Source organism: Populus euphratica, unplaced genomic scaffold, assembly GCF_000495115.2.
Source record: "Populus euphratica unplaced genomic scaffold, PopEup_1.0 scaffold189.1, whole genome shotgun sequence".
Taxonomy (NCBI): domain Eukaryota; kingdom Viridiplantae; phylum Streptophyta; class Magnoliopsida; order Malpighiales; family Salicaceae; genus Populus; species Populus euphratica.
Genome location: NW_011500030.1, coordinates 3,620 through 19,600, shown reverse-complemented (window position 1 = coordinate 19,600; position 15,981 = coordinate 3,620). Strand labels below are relative to the sequence as shown.

The 15,981-nt window shown below is 31.5% G+C and overlaps 1 protein-coding gene across 3 annotated transcripts; it reads left to right on the top strand.

The window, feature by feature from the left end:
* Window positions 1-2,725: 2,725 nt before the first annotated feature.
* LOC105142406 (golgin Putative 1) lies at window positions 2,726-13,090 on the top strand. Of its 3 annotated transcripts, none has more exons than XM_011050015.1 (21): window positions 2,726-3,031; window positions 3,401-3,481; window positions 4,308-4,357; window positions 4,475-5,026; window positions 5,144-5,206; window positions 5,531-5,608; window positions 5,718-5,921; window positions 7,597-7,653; window positions 7,767-7,841; window positions 7,929-8,000; window positions 8,376-8,438; window positions 8,540-8,638; window positions 9,467-9,538; window positions 9,739-9,807; window positions 10,094-10,141; window positions 10,240-10,335; window positions 10,441-10,517; window positions 11,992-12,049; window positions 12,134-12,232; window positions 12,326-12,370; window positions 12,516-13,090. In XM_011050015.1, the coding sequence occupies exons 1-21, from the start codon at window positions 3,004-3,006 to the stop codon at window positions 12,585-12,587; spliced, it is 2,058 nt and encodes a 685-aa protein (XP_011048317.1). In that variant the 5' UTR covers window positions 2,726-3,003; the 3' UTR covers window positions 12,588-13,090. The 3 variants fall into 3 exon arrangements, with proteins under 3 accessions (XP_011048317.1, XP_011048318.1, XP_011048315.1); XM_011050016.1 differs by having other exon boundaries at window positions 9,461-9,538; window positions 12,004-12,049; XM_011050013.1 differs by having other exon boundaries at window positions 9,461-9,538.
* Window positions 13,091-15,981: the final 2,891 nt, after the last annotated feature.

The window sequence follows — 15,981 nt, the reverse complement described above, 5'->3', positions numbered from 1 at the left end:
TCTTGCTGTGTTATTTATTACTTCGACACTCCTACACTTGGGAAAAGACATTAATCTTTTGGTTGAGTCAATGAGCTCAAGAATATTTTTAGTTTCAGGTTTTGAGGTGTTTTTTTTTTTGTATTTTTAAGCTATGGATTGTTTTAACAAGGTTCCTAGGTTGTTTTATATGTGTTTTAGGTCAAAATAAATTGAAATTAGTTTTTTAGGTAAAAAAACTAGAACCATGTTTTCTTATCTACTAAAATGGCCAAAATCTTGGATTTTAGATGACAAATCATCTATTTTTTTTTCAAAAAAAATTGGAGTAGATAATATATTATGTACTAGATAATATGTTATTTACCCCATTAACTTAAAAAAAAAAAAGGCTCCAATGCTTAGGCTTGACCTTGTAGGCCTATGTGCTAGTTGCTTCTTGATAAGTTAGGCGCTGACTTGACTTATTAGGGCCAATAGCGCATGGTTTAATTTTTTTTTATTTTGATTTTTTAATTAATATCTATTTTTACATATTTTTTTAGTTTGTGTTTTAATTAATTTTTTTCTCTATGATTGTTTTTGCTTATTTAATATTTTTTAAAATGATAATAATTTTTTAATTATATTTTATTTAATTTTTAAAGATGTTGATCTTCATCAATAATTTTTCTTACATTTTATATAAATTAAATTTATTTTTAAAAATTAAAAATATTTTATTTTTTATAATATTTATAATATGTGCAACCTTATATAATATTTCTTTTTTTCTTTTATTTAATAAATTTTATATGTATGTTTATTTCTGTTACAAATTAATTTAATTAAACAAACTTATTAAACACAATTATGTGAATAATTTATGTTGTGATATTAAACATCTTAATCTATATTTGTTTCTCAATTTTTTTAATTTTAATTTTATTTATTATCAATATGTTTTTCAATTAAATTATCCAAACCTCACAGTCTAGAACATATAATATATATGTAATTTGAGCATGTTTTATATTCAGGTCACAAGTTTCATGTGTTAGCCTAACTTTATCTGGTAAAATATTTTTTTTATTTGTTGTTATTATCTTATTTTTTATTATATTATTAAATCAATCAATATTTTTTCTCGTAATATTAAAGTAATTAATTTTTATCCCAATTATCATTTTAAAAAAAAATATGATCATCCTCTATTTTTTTTTCCTGACCATACAACATTGCAAAAGCAACCAATCTGATAACAGAATCATTTGTGGTAGCTGGATGAATAAGGAGCAGTAGTCTTACTCTATCAGTTATGTAACTTTTATATGAAAGCAAAATCCAAATCCAACTAAATATTTTTTTTTATAATTAAAGTAATGTTTTGGCAGAACCCATTATATATCACAAGGATTGTAGAACCTCCCAATCACTACTTTAAAAAGAAGGAAAAAACTGTATGGAAAATGAAATGTAGAATGAATACAACTAATTATTTGACTTGCAGCTTTATTATAAGTTAGATGTTTTTCTTTTCAACAAAATAAATAAATAATAAATAAACATACATGACTTTTTGACATTTTTTAATAAAAATATAAAGTATAAATCAAAAAACTTATATATGCATCTATTCAAATAAACTGAGAACCATCTGTGTTATTAAAAAAATTATTAATGATAACTCAATATATATCTACAAAATTCAAGAGGTAAATATAGGTTAAAATATTTAATATCACAATATAAATTATTTATCTGATTGTGTTTAATTACTTTGTTTATTAACATAATTTTTTTTATTTAATCAAATGATATTAAAAATAGACAAACACATCAAATTAATTAAATAAAATTAAAATAAAAAAATATCTCATCAAAATAAAAAATGTTCTCAAGTTTGGATATACGTTTTAGACAATTTAAAGTTGAAAAAAAAAATCCAATTAAAACCCGCCACCAAATGAAAGCTTTTGACAACAAAATTGACTAGTTTGGTGGCTAAAATTGATATTAATACTAATTTTTTCTTTTTATCACCTAAATCGAACTTTAAATCCATTTATCATTTTTTAATTAGAAACTAAAAAATAATAAAAATAATTTTTTATATCAAAATCAAATTGCAAAACTATTAAGAGACTAAATATGTATAATTTGTAAAATCCAAGTATTGCCTTTTTATATGATAACTTTGAAACCAAGTATTTATTTGTGACATCTTTTTATTTTGATTCCCTCTTTTTCAATTTTACCTATAATTAATAAATTTAATTTGATAGCATGGAAAAGATTTAATAGTGCAAAAACAACGTTTGAGAACTAAAATAAAAAAAATTCTAAATAATAAATCTATGCTAAAATATAAAAGGATGAGTAGCATATTTGCACAAGATATTTTAAATTTTTACTTTAGTTAATAAATTTAATTTAATTATTCTTTAATTTGACATGAAAAAGATGTAATAGTGCAAAAACAAAATTTGATGACTAAAAAAAATTCTGAATAATAAATTCACAATAAAATATAGAAGGGTGAATGATACATTTGTACGTAATATTTGGGCCACAATGTTTTGTCTCATAATAATAATGTATAGTTATTGTTCACTTAATTTCCTTTGGATCATCTTACATGGGCCATGCTGGACTTGGGTCTCCAATCCAAACAATCATGCAAGTCAACTGGGCCCAAGCCTACTTTACCGATTGACTCAGAGCACCCAGTGCAAAAATACTAAAATAGTCCAGCCACTCATCTGATCTGGGAAACTTTTATATTCCCAGAGACCCAACCACACCAAAACGTACCTCATTTTCTTACATTCTACTTCAACGGTGCAACCTACAGGCGAGGAGACATACTATACAGACGATGAGACAGGCTTTAACTAACTAACTAACTTGACAAACACATTTTCTCCTGGTTCTCGATCTTTCAGCGATCAACCTAATCTTTCCGTTTCAAACAACAAAACGCTCATTTGTGCTTAGAATCAGAGAACTTAGGGCTTTGATTTAACTGATCGGAGATTCTGAAAAATGGCGTCGTGGCTCAAAGTCGCAGAAGGTATGGATCTCTCTCATTCTTTTTGGTAATTCAATAATGTGGTTCGTTTGTTAATTATTGAAACAAATAAAAGAGTGTATCCTCTTTTTTCTTTTTCTTTTTTTCCTGTTGAGATTATATAGAGCAATAAACCCTAGAAATCTCATGATTTTAGCTACCAATTTAAATTAAGGTTAATTTCAATCAAATAAAGACCTCTTGTGATAGAAATTCCAAGTAATTTAGGATGTTGGGCGTTTTGGGATTTGTTTTGAAAATAAATAAATAAATTGGTTTCTAGCGCTTGTACTAAAATACCTCCGTTGCTTGTTGCATTTGTGTTATACTTTGATTTGAGAGATGTTTTAAGTTGGTTACTGTTGTGGTTAGATTTGTTCGAAAATATGGATCGAAAAGCAAAACTGGTTGCGACTGAATTGTCGGATGAGTCTTCTGATCTTCAACCACCAGGTATAGATCTTGTATTCTCCGTGCATCTCTTACGTTCTTAGTTCTGATGTGGTTAACTGGACTTTGAGGCAATGTAGTTGGAAGATAGATGCTTTTGTTTTAGTTCTATTGATAAAAAAGAAGTTTCTTTCTTGCAATAAATAAAACAAACTCCTAGTGCATTTATGATGTGTTTTCCTTAGATACACGAGATCATTTGTTTCTTTTGACGGAGATAATGCCATCATGAGTTTTCTCACAAACTCTTGCAGATATTATTAGTGACCCGGTATTTAAGGATTAGGGAGGGAATCTGAAAGCTTAAAATTTTAACATAATTATTATCTATTCAATTACTTTTTGCATAGAGTGATTTTTCCTGGCTTCCTTGTTGTGTTTGGTATCTTGATCATCCCAAGGGCTTTCCTAAGCTGATATTCCATGTACAATTGTTATGGTTAGTTTTGGCTTAATTTGCAGAATGCATCATCATGCATTTCTTGTGCTCCTTATTGTTCTTTCTCAATAAAATTTCTTCCTTTATCCAAAATTATATATATCTTGCCAGGACAACTTGACATTTGTGTGGAATGTTTCTTCACAATGAGCAAAAATGGAAGCTAAATATGAGAATTAGTTTTAAAATCAATTCTAGTAAAGCTTTATGAAATTATTCTCCCCAGCTTGGATTCTAAGGCAGAGGGCAAACCTACAGTTAGAAATCCGACTTAAACTACTGACATGCTAGGCATTAGTCTTTGGAAAAGATATTGGTGTTGTAATAAACCTAGGTATGTTATTCTAACTTTTTTATGATGTCTACTTTTTCTGTTGTTGAAATTTTAAGCTTCTAATGGGCAAGGATCTGAACCGAAGAAGATGAAGTCAAGGATCGAGGTATTTGCCAGTGTACCTCTAGACTCAAGATAGTACTTGGATGGTTATTTTGAATGGAATATTTTCATGTCAGACAATGTTGTCAGATGATTTAACATACATGTCAGCTGTTTTCAGGGTGGAAAGAAGCTCTCAAACAAAGAATCTCCCCAAGCAAGTAATGTTTCACAGGAGCTAACTTGTATACAAATGCCACAACTAGACAGTGCATCTGATAATGATAGGGCTACACTTTCTGTGGAAAATGAAGAGACCCTTTCTAGCAAGACCATAGCCCAAACAAGCACTGAGAACCCACAGGATGCCGGAAGGGATGTTACTGTTGCTGGTGTGGACTCTGCAACATCAACTTCTAATGTTGAGCTTCTCAATGAAAAGGATTCAGATGTTCCTGTAGAGCATCCCCCACCATTACCTGTGAAAGAGACACAGGTTGTCAAAGAAGACCATCCTATTGATGATGTTAAAAATATCAAGTTAGGCGAGGCTGATGTTCCTGTAAAGACTGATCAAGAGAAATCGCAATCAACACTTACCAGCTCTCCTGTGCGCAAGGAAAGCTCATTGAAAGGTGCTGACCTTGAAGTCGAACCTCTTGTCAGTCAAAAGAAGCAATTGGAGAGCAAAGCTGACACTTCTCCTATGACAGTGCAGGACCAACTCGATGAGGTAAATTGTTTACCATAGGGAAGAAATTGATGTAATTGAAGTATCCTGGAGTTTTGGTTTTTCTCATGTGCCTGTCATCTAAAGTTTTACTGATTAGTCCCTTTAGTTGGTCTACAGGCTCAAGGACTGCTGAAGATTGCAGTTTCCTCTGGTCAGTCAAAAGAAGCGAGGTTAGCTCGGGTAAGCTTCAGCTATGATTTCATCTCTTTATCATTGCCAAAGTAGACTTCGGATAGGATTCAGTGGTCAAATCCATTATCTAGCATTGGGTGCAGCATTTTTGCATGGAACAGTCTCTACCCCTAAAAAAATTGTAAGGTATTCTAGTAGATCATGCACTTTCCTGCAATAAGATTGTTTATGGAACCTTATTCAGACGAATAGCAGGAGCTGGTTACTGTATCATGTGTACAAGCAGGAAAACTACCATTCTTCCTCCTGTATAGTTTCCTATCAATCATTTCCTATATGGATGCTGTGTAACCTTTCTTTATAAAATTTCAGGCTTGTGCTGGACTTCAAAGCCGCCTTCAAGAATATAAATCTGAAAATGCACAGCTGGAAGAACTTCTCACTGCTGAGGTGAAATGACATTCCAATTTTATTTACTGAAGTTTCATAGGTACACTTAAATGTATATGTTATTCTATCAAAAGAGGATTGTTTACATTGAAGATGCTTGCCTTGACAGAGAGAGCTGACCAAATCATACGAGGGTCACATAAAGCAGCTACAGAAGGACTTGTCAATATCTAAAAACGAAGTAGCTAGGATAGAGTCAAATATGGCTGAAGCTTTGGCAGTGAAGAACTCTGAAATCGAGGCACTTGTCAGTTCTATGGAGACAAGCAAGAAACAGCTTGCTTTATCTGAAGGAAATCTGGCTTCAATGCAGGTTAATTACACTTTACATTTCAGATAAAGTGCACTTGCGTAGAAATGTTCTATCTGTTTAAGTGACTTTCTCTACCAAAACTATCAACGCTCTTCTTCCTAAAATTTGGATTCTGAGTCCTTTGGTCATATAGATTTTTCAAGTCTCATATGTCTTCTTTATTCTTTTGTTTGTCTTCTTTATTTGAATGGCATGCACTCTTTTAAAATATACCTGTCAAAGGGTGAATTTTTCATATCTTTCTATAGTGCCTTCGCAAGTATTGGAGCTATCCGGTGCACTGAGCATATGATGACTTTTATTCAATCATAGATTCAGAACAAAATATAAGTGATTTGGAGCCTGAAGGAACCATGGGATTGTGCATGGATTGGGAAAGTACACTAATTGAGATTATAGGAATGTGAATCATATCCGTCTCTCATTGTGCGTTTCAACTTGTTTTTCTAAAATTTGTTATCATTGGGGGCTTGATTAATAATATCCTATCAAAGCTTTTTGCAGTGTAATGTTAAGTTATAGTCTAAATGGGAAAAAAATGAACAAAACATTTCTTTATGTATCTAGTTATGTGCGAAAGTTATATGATGTTGTGATTTTGTTGGTAGGTACCAAGTCACTTGTTGGCTTGTTCTGGTTTTGGAACTTTAATTACTTTGCTAGGTTGATGCAGGACATTTGTAGTCTTCCCTGGAAGTGCACTGAATTGAGTTGTGATTTGAAAAAATGGAAGTTCTAGGATTTAATCGTAGTAAAGAGAATGAAGTTTCTGGATGAATTGAATGACTTGCAATATTAAGGAGAACTCAAAGGAAATTGAGTTAATTATCTATATACTATATGAAGATCGGTTAACTTTAGTGATTTTTAATATTCTTTTATTCTTGGTTGGATCTTTTGTGGCTATATGAAGCTCATTTGCTTGACATTCAGGATATGTATGATTATTGATTGATCAAATAAATTGAAGCTTTCAAAGATAATCTCTCTTGAAGTTGTTTCCTTTATCACTTGGTTCTGTATATTATGTAGTAGCTGTAATAATGATAAGATCAGTACTTCCCGCGGTTGTTCATCAACTTGGCCTATGTGCCTAACTGCTTACTTGAGACAGTCTGCTCATGTGTTTAGGAGGAGGTGACATTAGGCAGTTAGTGAGTTTTGAATTATAACATTCGCTGATAATTGAACCTTTGTTTAACAAGAGCAACACTATTTAACAATTCTTCTCATTTTGTGAATTTTTGGCTTCACTTTTTTTCAAACTGTTCAACCTCCTAACCAACCCAGTATGCAGAAGGTAATTTGTCCATTCCTTTCAACATGAAACAAACTTGACCCAGCCCCACCCTACTTGTTTTGGGACTGGTAAGGGTCACTTATTTCAATGTACTGGGACATGATCCAATCCAACCTGAGAACACCTCTCTCATTTGCATCCCCATCCTCTGTACTTCACCATCCCCCTTCAATGGTAATGAAAATGCAACAACAACAACAACAACTACCCATCATTTTCTTTTTAGATTTCTATTTCCTAATGACCAAAGAAGACCTATTACCAAGACAACATGATGCCTTTTCACTACATGGTGCAACTTGCTACTAATATCATAGCATTGTGCATGAACTATTGTTTCATACACTTACATGAGTTACAATAATAATGTTACAGGCTAACATGGAGTCTATTATGAGAAACAGGGAACTGACAGAGACAAGGATGATGCAGGTAAACTGGTTAGCTATCTTTGTTTCTGTCATTTGTTATTTCTTGTTCTTATTATATCCTTGCAGTGTTATTTTATCGTGAGATTCTAGATCACTGGTATACTGCTTTATTAGGCTCTTCGAGAGGAGCTGGCTTCGGCTGAACGGAGGGCGGAAGAAGAACGTACAGCGCATAATGCTACAAAAATGGTTTGTACTGTGACTAATTCAACCATTTAAACAGTCATGTCTCCCCGCTGTTGCTCGCACTTTGATAACCTCTGTTTGGTAAAACAGGCAGCTATGGAAAGGGAAGTGGAATTAGAACATAGAGCAATTGAGACATCCACTGCCCTTGCTAAGATGCAGGTAATGTAAGGGTATGCCCTTCAAGTTATTTACTAAAAAAGTAATCTGTTCTTCTTCCTCAAAATATTATATAACATAGAACTCATTGCATTCAAGACATGCTGGTGGTATATTGCAGTTGAATATAGTACAATGTTCATGAATTTGAGCCCTTCTTTTTCCATTGTTGGTTCGAGATGTCTGTAATGATAATACAATGGTTTCTTTTACTCGGTCAAAAAATAAAACAACAAACACCATAAGTATGAGTATTGCCTAGCCAAGGAATTCAAGATCATAGTGTTTTAAATGTTTTTATGATGAAACTGGTGGGCATCTATTTTTCACGTTAATATCAATTATTTTGATTGAATGTCATTATTTCTTCCCTTTTAGAGAATTGCAGATGAGAGGACAACGAAGGCAGCTGAACTTGAGCAGAAGGTGGCATTACTTGAGGTGCTCAAAACAATGTTAACTCTCTTTTTTGGTGAATTTGATTATTTTTTTTTGTTTATGCTCAAAATGCAGTTCAAAGTCACTAATACTTAGCACTTCAGATTGAATGTGCATCTCTTAATCAAGAGCTGCAAGATATGGAAGCTCGTGCTTGCCGGGGACAAAAGAAGTCCCCAGAAGAGGCAAATCAAATGATTCAGGTACCATCACAAGGCTGTACATCTCATTTTTTTAACTCATTTGTTTGAGGTATACTTTATGCATTGCATGTTGGGCATACTTGTAAGAGGTATACTTTATGCATTGCATGTTGGGCGTAAAATCGTACGCTACTGTGCTATGCTAAAATATTTTGTTTTGAAATTTTGTTTTGGATAGCTAAAATATTTTAGTAAAAAAAAATGAAATACCTAAAATAATAATCTGTTGAACTATTTAACTATCATTTTATCATTCACCCTACTGTGCTATGCTATGTAAGAAAGGTGTAGTTTTTGTTATTCTTATTATAGGGTTAAAACTATTTACCTATCAAGAGGTTTTATAGAATTTTCTTTTTCAGTTATGAACATCCCTCTCATGTCAAGTTCTATCCTCTTTTTTTCATTTGCATTTTTATGCTGTTTGCAGTACTACTTTGCATGAAATGCTAGCTTAATAACATCATGGTTTCTTTTTTCTTTATATCTGGCAATTACATCATTATTTATGAAGGTTCTTACTTTTATTCCTACAGATAATTCTTTTATTTACTCTGGAATAGTGAAAGGTTGTTGAGATTTTATATGATTAGTTATTGTTAGTTCCATTTAACCAGAATCTACTGATAGCACTGATCCTTGACTTGCATAATTTTTATGCACTATAAACTTCTATGGTTAGAGACTGTACCGGTAGGAGTTGTCTGTTCAAAAAATAAAGCATTTCATATCCTTCTGCTTACTTGAAGAGAACAAATTATAGCACAGCAGTGATCGGTAGCGTTCCAGGTCTATTTGATGACTGAATTTTCAACTGTTAAGATGCAGGCGTGGCAGGAAGAAGTGGAACGTGCACGCCAAGGTCAGAGAGATGCTGAGAGCAAGCTTTCTTATACAGAGGCAAGATTTGTTTGATTTTTGCTGTGAATGTTGCTATTGTAGTCTCCAATTTAATGCAAAATTGCCATCAAGATCATATACTGATCTCAAGAGATTTTGATGAAGAAGTTTGTCTTATTATTGTACAAAATACTATGTTGAAAACTTGCATCGTAATTTAAGCAGTGTTTGCTATGATTTAACCATTTGTTTGACTGCAGACTGAAGCGCAGAAAATGAGAGTTGAAATGGCCGCCATGAAGAGGGATGCTGAGCACTATTCACGTCAGGTATCCTATGCTAATGATCTGAAGCAGTTTTATGAAGTGGAAATGTTTCTTTGTCTGAAGAAGATTTTACTGCTGATATGATGTCAAGTTCTTCACTTTACCCACGTGTGACAAATGATTAGTTTATTATGACACAAAATTATCCCATGCCCTGAATTGGTTCGCATCATCAGTCATGGAAAACCAAGTTGATTTTGTGTGTGCATTTTGTTAAAGAAATGCATGGTATGATAACTTTTCAATGTGGCTTTTACTCGAGCATCACCTTATATAGCGCATTTCACAGGAACATGTGGAGCTAGAGAAGCGCTACCGTGAGCTAACTGACCTATTGGTAATGCAGATGCCACATAATCTATCCTTTTACTCAATTTTACTACTATTTTAGATTTATGTCACGGCTTTTTATGTCTGTATCTGTTTATGATTCAGTACTACAAGCAAACTCAGTTAGAAGCCATGGCTAGTGAAAAAGCAGCTGCAGAGTTTCAGTTGGAGAAGGAAGTAAAACGTCTTCAAGAAGCACAGGTGTGTCATTATGTACTTACTGCTGTCTGATTAATTGCAATTATTCAATCTTAACTCACTTTTCATGTAGCTGACAGCTCCATCTTTGTTTTGCACATTGAACAGGTTGAGGCAGAAAGAAATAGAGTTTCTCGCCGCACGTCGTCATCTTGGGAAGAAGACAATGAAATGAAGGAACTAGAGTATGCAATTTGGTTTTTTATTGAATAGACATTTTTGCATGCTTCTCCTAGTCCTTTTGGCATTTTATTGGGCACATTTAGAAAAGTCTCATTACCCAGTTTTTATGAACTAAGAATTTAACTGAGCTTTTCTTTGGTAGACCAAGCTCCATTTTATGAATATAGGAGCTCAGTTATGTTTGACAAATGATCATCTAAATACTGCACTGAATCTTTTTTATGCTGTGGCAATGGAATTACAGCAGCTCAGTTAAATATTGAGGAAGATGGTTAAAAGTCTAAATGGACAAAAATAGTTGATGCACATTATTGATTGATTTAATATGGAAACTATGCCAACATTATTGATTGAGTTAATATGGAAACTATGCCCTCGGGGGAAAAGGGGAAAAAAATATGTGCATGTTACATTATTTGGTCATTTGTTGGATGCTAGTCAAAAGTTTACTCAATGATGCCAGTGCTTTATGTTGCGGAGTGCAGTATAGTAGGTCAAATATGAGTAAGCCAAAGGGTTTTATCAGATAAAATGAATGGATGTAGAAAGTAGCCTATACGAACTTTCAAATACACTCTTGTTCAGGTCCGGCTGATCTCACCCTTCTATCAGTTTCAGAACTATCTCGCCATATAATTAACTAGAAAACAAAAGTGAACTCCTTGGTTGATGATCTTGCATTGAAGGGTCTGTTTGGCCCTACTCTGTTTAAAGGCAAAGTAGCTTTTGGCCCAGTTTTTAAGAACATAGGTGTTTTGATAGCAGTTTTTTTTCTCTAAATAAAGAAAAGAAAAGGCATTTTATCTCAGTCCCACTGCTTATTTCACAATCAATAAAAACCAATCCTTTGCTTTTGCTCTTATGCATGCAGGACCAAATACAACTTTAAGGGAAAATTCTTATGAAGAATGATTCTTCACTCACTAAAAATTAGATTTCAAGATTAGTCTGGACATATTGTATGTCTCATAGCAGCATAATATGAGAGAACGATGCCTCGTATTTATTGTTTTCTAGGAATCAGCTTCTGACCTGTTTTAATGGATCAGGATGGAAGATATGATAAAACAAATATAAATAAATTGAGTTCAGAGATTTTGAATTATTTTATGAGTCATTTTGAAATAATTGATTTTGAATTATTTTATGAGTCATTTTGAAAGAATTAAAGCATCTATGATGGAACTAGTTATTCATTGAATGCTGGAATGTGTTTTTTTTCTGTTCTTTTCATAAACCCCTGTTTTTCTAATCCTGCCTCAGCTTTCATTTTCTTGATTCCTGTATTAGTGCTCCCTCTGATGCTTTATGAAGTTCATGTGTTGTAGTTCTGATTGGAATGCCCATAAACAATTGATCAATTGAGCATGGAAGACAAAATATCAGCACTCATTTGTCCCTCCTACTCTTTAATCTAGATATATGTGCTATTGTTTAATTCTCTGATGCTTTACAAAGTTCTTTTTTCTTACAAAGTAATAATTGCAGGCCACTTCCCTTGTATCACCGTCAAATGGTTGGGGCAAGTATGCAGGTAAATTTCACCTGCAGTAACATACTTTCAGTACCTCTCTTTGTTTGATTGCATATGCTTCAAGCTTCAACCTGCATCATGCAGTTGCAGAAGGCAGCAAAAATATTGGATTCAGGGGCTGCCAGAGTCACTAGATTTTTATGGCGGTATCCAACTGCTAGACTTATTTTGCTTTTCTATTTGGTAAGGAGTATTTTATGCTTAAAATGTTTAATTAAAGATACATGTTATGTAGAAGCATCTAAGTTTTTTTATGGCCATTAAAATCATTTGCAGGTATTTGTCCATCTTTTCTTGATGTATTTACTGCATCGCCTTCAGGTATGGATACTTGGTTGTGTGATCAGTTGTTTATGTTATGGAGACATTCAATGCAAGATACTTGTTTCTAGCTGTAAACTAGGTGTGCTTTGGACATACTAAGCATCGGTTTCTACTCAGTAAAATCTTATTTCCCAATATCCAGGAACAAGCAGACAGTTTTTCTGCTAGAGAAGTTGCTGAATCTATGGGTCTCGCCAACCATACCTTACCATAATTGGGTAGCTGTTCCAGATCAAAAGTCAATGTCATGAAGTTGTCTAATACACCTGCGTTTTCATTTCTGCAAAGGTGCGCCTTGCTCGCCGACCTTGCCATCCGCCGTGCATTTTAGGTAATTATTGATCTTGGAAAACAGGGTATAGGTTAGAATAGCAAATAGTCTAGATGAAGCCACAATTTCAAATGTGCAGCAAATATAGATGAATCATTATCTCCGTGTCTCCCCTGTCAATACAAGTGTGCCTTGTGGGAACTGCTGTCATAATATCCAGTGAGAGCCACCATGTTGTCGAATCCATACTTGCTTCATGGATTTAATATTCTTTCATTTATTATAGGCAATTGAAAATTTGCAACCATTCTCAGAATGGACCAGCAGTTTTCATTTTGGATTTGTCAAAAACATACCCCCACTTAGTTTCTGATTGTGAGCAAATTTGAGACAGTTGTTCCATTTTCGGTGAGAATAAATTTCATGACCCGTTTGGTGTTTTGGTGCGCAAGTGAGGCTCACATGGGTTTCACATCGAAAATCATAGAGCCGAAAGCTCCAGTTTCATTTTGAAACTTTTGATCTTAATGTATATCCTCACTGGTGTGCTTGCATCTTTAAATTTGGATGAGAAGCCTGACAAAAACCTGATTCAAAATAAAGATGGTCAACGGAGATCGGACTCTAATCTCTTGAGTTTGCAGGACAGTAACGACCATTTAGCAACATTGAAATCATTAGAAAATCAAATCTGAGACTTGTTTTATATTTGGTTTTGAATTAAAAGAGGTTAAGAATTAGCCTCTTCAACTTGTGTTTGATAATATATTTGAGAAAGGAGAAAAAAATACGTGGGGTTAACATTTTACCCAAAACGAGATTAAATGCAAACATGGGCTTTCTTGTTAAACTTTTGGCAAATGGATTTATAATATTTTTCTTTAATCTTTAATCTTGTGAAAGTAATTCTATTTAAAATCAAGTATTTAATGATACTATATTTTTAATATATTTATCTAAATTTATCATTATAGATGTAATTTTATGTCTTTTTAATTGTTAACTAACTATTGTATGGGTCCAAATCACTGGCTTTGTTTTTGTGTTTGGCTAACATAGAATATCTCTTCTTAATGATGCAAACCTGTCTGGTTTTGTTAACTATTTAGCTTGTTATTTGAGTGTGTGATACCTGGTTTTGTTCCATTCATTACATAAATCAAGCTTACAATAATTCAAGAATATTTCTATTGAGTACCCTTTCATTTCTATTTTTTTTAACAAATATATATTTATATTCATTGGTGTTTTGACAACGCTATTATCACATTTAAAAATTTAATTAAAATTTTTCTTACCGTAATAAGATGAAAATAATATTAGACCATCAAATATCTAAGAAATTATAATTTTTAGAATGACATCTGCAATATCCAAATCTTTCATATAAGAAATATTAATTAATATTTTCTTGATATTATTAATTAAGTATTAGTTGTTCAATATTAACCAGTCATCCATATAAAAACCTACAATAACATAACATTTATCCAGTTTCATACATAAATACATTTATCAATTTTATTAATTTTAAATTTATTTAACAACATAATCTTGTCAAACTTTTTATACAATTATTTAGAAATTTGTTTCAAACTATATAATAATTTGACAAGTTTAAAACTTTATTTTCTTTCTTACCTCTCAAGTTAATCCATGTAGGCCTCTTTGTTAAAGTTACAATTTAGAAACATTTTTTTTACATCTATTATTATATTTGGATGAAAATAATTAATAATTGATTTGTGTACAAAAAATTGATATGCACTAATATTGTATGTATGTCTAATAAATACACAATCCACTATTTTAAATCTTATCTTAATATTTTTAGGATCAAGTAATGTGACTTTGACAATATACCATTATTTTTTTAGGTATTTGTATAAAGATCTCTTTTCTTTTCAAAACTCATATGATATATTTTCTAACTTCTTGTAAGGTACTTTGTTAAATATATAACCGGAAGTTAAAATTGTCTCTCCTCACAAGTTTCAGGATGTTTTTGAACTTATCAACAAAAAATTCGTTATTTGTTTTAGAGTTTGGTTCTTACTTTCAATAATTTTATTTTATCGAGGTGAATAAGAAATATTAGATTAATGTATAATAACATTTTAAGAATAAAATTCAATACAAGAACCTTATATTCTTCATTTCTATTTTTTTATTGCATTATTTTTTTTGTTAAATTGATTCTCAACTTCATTTTAGCACTAAAACATTTCAAGAGGCTCATCTTTATTTTTATTTTTTTTTTGGAATTTTATCACTTGTTTAACCATGTTTGCCTTTAAATTTGTTGAGATGGACCTTATTCTTATTTTAGAAAATTTATTAATAGTTTTTTAGTAAAAAAGTTATATTGGTATACTAATATAATTCAAACAGCACAACAATCTCTTCAAAAATAACTTTTTAATGTGTAAGGGATTTTGAAAAAGATTTGTCATTATCATACCAAGTATATTAAGAAATTTGATCAATTAACTAGTACTTATATAGTCTCTCACTTGTCTAATGAAAACATATTAAAAAGGACAACATTTCATAAGTTATTATCCAAGGTGTAAGAGAAAGAGTAACTTTTATATTTTCTCAACTAACACTTTCTTTTTATGTAAATTAACATAATAAGCTAAAAACATAGGGAAAAGATGGTATATTCTTGAGAAATGTGAAAAGCCAAACAAATAAATGGACACATTTAAGCAAAGGTCTTATGAATTTATATTGTTATTGTTAATGTATATGATTTATAACCAACCAATTAGTTAAACATGATATTGTCTTTATTCATGTAAACATATTTAATTTTTAATAAAAGCTTATTTATATTTAATATTAATTAAATATTTGATTAACAAATATAGAGTAAAGATAAAGTTGTTAGAATAAAAATATTTTTCAAAGAAAATTATAAAGTTATAATTGTAGGATTCATATTGCATCAAAACATTGTTCTTAAATGTTCATGGTCAATACTCTATTAAAACTAAATATTAATTAGAGTTGTTGATATTGATACATCTTATTATTATTATTTATATAAAAGAAAGCAGTTGTTCTTATAAGTTAAGATGTAAGGGATATTTAAAACTAATACGTAGGTGATTGTCAGATGATACGTATACTAAACTGACCCACATGAGAATTCTATATGGAGAGATCATATCTGTCTATGAAAAAACATACATGATAGTTGTGTAAGTTATCAATTATTAGACTTGAGATCATTAGGTTAGGTTATTGTCCACTTATATATATATATATATATATATATATATATATATATTTATTTATTTATTTATTTACTGTTAAGTAAATGTAACACCCT

What these genes read in the sequence shown, in the direction of transcription:
- LOC105142406 (XM_011050013.1), top strand. Translation starts at nt 3,004, where the DNA reads ATGGCGTCGTGGCTCAAAGTCGCAGAAG. An exon ending in GTGGCTCAAAGTCGCAGAAG is followed by an intron (nt 3,032 to 3,400) that starts GTATGGATCTCT and finishes TGTTGTGGTTAG; the next exon opens with ATTTGTTCGAAAATATGGAT. An exon ending in CGCATAATGCTACAAAAATG is followed by an intron (nt 7,842 to 7,928) that starts GTTTGTACTGTG and finishes TTGGTAAAACAG; the next exon opens with GCAGCTATGGAAAGGGAAGT.